The 4200-nt window shown below is 55.5% G+C and overlaps 1 protein-coding gene across 1 annotated transcript in view; it reads left to right on the top strand.

Moving 5' to 3' along the window:
* Positions 1-1314: 1314 nt before the first annotated feature.
* Positions 1315-4200, top strand: part of SLC37A2 (solute carrier family 37 member 2) — a gene marked incomplete at its 5' end in the record, with an annotated part of 4686 nt that continues 1800 nt past the window's right edge. The window contains 11 exons of the mRNA XM_031556853.1: positions 1315-1449; positions 1552-1639; positions 1943-2021; positions 2108-2243; positions 2414-2490; positions 2562-2728; positions 3041-3078; positions 3320-3439; positions 3520-3610; positions 3695-3757; positions 4110-4195. Of these exons, the coding sequence (XP_031412713.1) occupies positions 1315-1449; positions 1552-1639; positions 1943-2021; positions 2108-2243; positions 2414-2490; positions 2562-2728; positions 3041-3078; positions 3320-3439; positions 3520-3610; positions 3695-3757; positions 4110-4195 (1080 nt within the window). The remainder of the gene's footprint in view (positions 1450-1551; positions 1640-1942; positions 2022-2107; positions 2244-2413; positions 2491-2561; positions 2729-3040; positions 3079-3319; positions 3440-3519; positions 3611-3694; positions 3758-4109; positions 4196-4200) is intronic.

Genomic DNA, 4200 nt, shown 5'->3' with positions numbered 1-4200 from the left:
TCGCACCTCGCTGCCGCCCGTGTTGTCCGTGTGGGCTCTGTGCCTCCTCCGGCCCCCGGGCGATGGTGGGCAGAGGGGCCGGAGCGGCTCTTGGGCGCTGGGAAAAATGCTTCTGGGTGCTCCGAGGCTCAGCCTCACAGGCAGAGGATGCGTGGTGCTGGGGGAGACCCCGGTGTGCCCCTGGCAGCGGTTAGGGATTCAGGATTCCCTCTCGGGACGCGCAGACCCTGGGTTGGACGTTTCTGCAGGCGTCCTGTCTGTCCTGTCCTGCGGGATGAGGTGCCGCTGCGCTGGGTTAATTGAGCTGACGGCTCTGCGGCCACGGCCGAACACCCCGGCAGCCGCCTGCTTCCCCTCTGCTGGCCCTGCACTGCTGTCATCTTTTCCACTCCCCGGTTTGTCCCTTGGGCTCGGGACGCACGGGACGTTTCTGTTCCCCTTTCTAACACACAATGCCCTGCAGTGCTCAGCAGCGATTTTATTATAAAATTATTTATTTGGAGTGGGAAACAGTGATTTCTACACCACGTTAGGGCCCCAGCCCCCAAAACAGAACTGTGCCCTGGCCCCGCGGGGCCCTTGGGTGTTCTGACACCATACTGTGGGAAGAAGTGAAACTGACTTAAGCTCTTATAAAACGACTTTCCATTGGTTTTGTTGCATTTCGTTTTCTTTTTTTTTCATCTGAATGCAGAGTCCCACTCTTTGGGTTGGGATCTTCCAGGCGCTCTCCTTCAGCTCTGCTCAGAACAGCATCCTCTGGAGACACCTCTCCCCATTTTTCCCAATTTCCCACATTTCATTGGAGCAAACAGGAGGGAGCAAAGTGTGCAGCCCCCCCCTCCCTTTCCATTTCCCAGCTCGGTTTTGCGGAGTGCTGGCAGTACGGTGACTCAGCCACACTTCCACCCGTGGCCCCGCATGACATGGGGCTGCAAGGCCAGAGAAGCACCAGCCCCGACCCAGGCAATCACTCCGTTAGCAACAATCCCACTCTTATCTTTAATCCCAATTACAATCCCAACCTCAGGGCACTGCACTGCCTGGGGAAATGCCTATCTGGATCTGACCCATCTAGTAGGAAGTCCTCCACCACCCTCATAGGAAACGGGGGTATTCCGGGGGAGAACTGAGAGAAATGGCCCCACTTTTCCCCTTTTCCATGCTTTTCAAAGGAAGGTGCTCAGTTCTCCATCACAGGCTAAGAGTAGCATGCATATACCCAAATATTGCAACCACTCCCTGCAGGGATCCATCCTATGTCCTGGTGACTCTCATCCCCCTCATCTCATATTGAAGAATGGAATTTTTTGAGGTGGTAACTGGCTTTTGCTCAATCCCCTATCCCTGACTCCCCTCTCCTGCAGCTACCGTGGACTGACGCTAGTGCTGACCTTCCTCTCCTACACCAGCTACCACCTCTCCCGAAAACCCATCAGCATCGTCAAGGTGAGCGACACAGCACCCCATACCCATATCCCATATCCTGGGAGGATCCCTGAGGACCTCCCTGGACTGGACTCATCCCATTTGCTCTGTGCACCTTCCCAGAGCCAGCTGCACCTCAACTGCTCGGCGCTGGGCACCAACCCTCACAACGACTCCAACAGCACCACATGGTGCAGCTGGGCGCCCTTCGGTAAGGCTGGTACCCAGAACCCCAAATGCATCCAAATCTCAGCTCTGTGCCTGAAGGCAGTTTCAGTCATTAATGGGTTAAGCTGGGCAGGCAGGGGACCAGCACTCATTAGGCTGGAGGTGATTAAGTGGTGCAGGATTGTGCCCTGTGCCCTGGACCAAAGGACAGCGGATGTTGAAATCAGGACAGGGTGGGATGGCTCCCAGCTCCCAGCCCTACAGCCCGACCTGGGAGGATCTGTGGGGTGGGGATGGGGATGGGGATGGGGATGCAGCTGCAGCCCTAATGCTTTCTCTTCTCCAGATCAGGATAACTACAAGGAGCTTTTTGGTGCTCTGGACAATGCCTTCCTTGTGGCGTATGCCATCGGGATGTTCATCAGGTACAGGGGCTGTGCTCAGGTTCCCCAGCTCAACCCCATGCTCCCCATTTGGCACTGCTCCTCAGTTTCCCATGCTCTCTCCACAGTGGCATTTTCGGGGAGCGGCTGCCGCTGCGGTACTACCTGTCGGTGGGCATGTTGCTGAGCGGGATCTTCACAGCACTCTTTGGCTTTGGCTACTTCTGGAACATCCACGTCCTATGGTACTACATCATTGTGCAGGTGCGGCCTGACCTCATCTCAATTTTGGCATTTCCTCCCCTCTCAGCGTGGGCGCCGATACCGCCCGCCCAGTTTGGGAGGTGCTCCCAGATCACCCTCTGGGATTGTCGCTCTGCTTCCTCCTGCTGGGAAAAATACCCACGTGTGGGTGTTTGCTCTCTCCCTGCCAGGTGTGCAATGGGCTGGCACAGACGACCGGCTGGCCCTCAGTCGTGGCATGCGTCGGGAACTGGTTTGGGAAGGGAAAGTGAGTGCGTGTCCCTGTCCCCGTGTCTCCTGCTCGCAGCCAATGCTCATCCCACCGTCTTGTCGCCACAGGAGGGGTCTGATCATGGGCATCTGGAACTCACACACCTCCGTGGGCAATATCCTGGGCTCTCTCATCGCGGGCGCCTGGGTGTCCTCTGAGTGGGGCTTGTCCTTCATCGTGCCCGGCATAATCATCGCTGTCATAGGCATTGTCTGCTTCTTCTTCCTCGTGGAGCGTGAGTGGTGGTGCAAATACCCAGCATAGATTTTCTCTTTGCTCATTTCCAAGAGGGTTTGGTGACCCCAAAAAGCAATTTCCCTTTGGAGGCAAGCAGGGATGTGTCCTCGGTGCTGGGAGCAGACCAAGCACCACAGGAATGCTCAGCATCCTTTGGGATCGCACCCTGGCCTCCCAGATGCCATTGGCTCCTTGTAGCTTTGCTCAGAAACATTTTGGGAGGTTTTGTGGGTTTTTGTGGGGCTGTTTCACTGCCAGGGACATGGCACCCGCAAGGCAGTGCTCCCAGGGGTGCCTTTTCCTCCCACAGATCCCGAGGACGTTGGCTGCAGCCCACCCCAGCAACACGTGAGTTACATCGCTGTCCTGGGGTGGGTGGGGAGCCTGCAGCCGCTGTGCCAGGGATCAAGTAGCTTGTAAATGCCTTGGTGCTGTCAGAAATCTGAACGATACCTGACTGTTGGGATGCTTACTGCATTGGTGCAGGCATCCTATGGGCCAGTTCTCAACCCAAGTCGTCACATCCCAGCAGCAAACTTTATCATTTCAGCAAACCTTAGGGTTCAGCCCCACATCTACTTGCTTTTAGGATGCATCAGATGAGAAGGAACCCGAAGGGATGACTTCCGAGGACCGCAGCAGCACTGACCCCAAAGAGCTGGCTGAGGAGCTTGAAGCCATCAGCTTCCTCGGGGCACTCCGGATCCCCGTGAGTCCCTTCATCCATAACCTCCTGGCAATAAAATTAGTGGAAAAATGTGCTCCTGATGCTGTCTTCTCTCCTCACAGGGTGTAGTGGAGTTCTCCCTTTGCCTACTCTTTGCCAAGCTGGTGAGCTACACCTTCCTCTACTGGCTGCCACTCTACATCGTGAATGTTGGTGAGGTTTTGGAGATGGTGGAGCAGAGCAGGGTTGATTCAGCCCCTCATCACCTGGGTCCTCACCCCACTCCTCTTCCTGCAGCTCATTTTGGTGCCAAGGAAGCTGGAGACCTGTCCACCCTCTTTGACGTTGGCGGTATTTTAGGTTTGTGGTGCACCTGGGTGCAGGGTTGGATCAATCCTTGGGGACAATCCTGGGTCTCTCTCACCCAGGCTCACCTTTCCCTTAGAGAAAATATCTTTCGGAGTGGAGAGTTGTCTGTGGGTGCAAGGAAACCATGCACAGGGAGGCAGCCAGCTCATGGATAAATGACAGCCCTTCTCTGATGCAAAGAAATTGAACTTGGATGTTCAGTCTTTAAAATATTTAGTTTTGGGGGCATCTCGCTCAGAAGATGGGACAAAAGAGCATCCCAGTGCAGTGAACCATTTAATTTTGGGGTAACCCAGTGTGGAACTGCTTTGCCCTTGGGACTGATGTGATTCCTTTATCGCAGGGGGGATCTTTGCTGGCCTCATCTCTGACTACACTGGCGGCCGGGCCACCACGTGCTGCGTGATGCTGGTGGTGGCTGCTCCCATGGTAAA

This window comes from Meleagris gallopavo, chromosome 26, assembly GCF_000146605.3.
Source record: "Meleagris gallopavo isolate NT-WF06-2002-E0010 breed Aviagen turkey brand Nicholas breeding stock chromosome 26, Turkey_5.1, whole genome shotgun sequence".
In the NCBI taxonomy this organism is placed as follows: Eukaryota; Metazoa; Chordata; class Aves; order Galliformes; family Phasianidae; genus Meleagris; species Meleagris gallopavo.
Note: the sequence above shows the minus strand (reverse complement) of the source record. Positions and strands in the feature narration are given on the sequence as shown.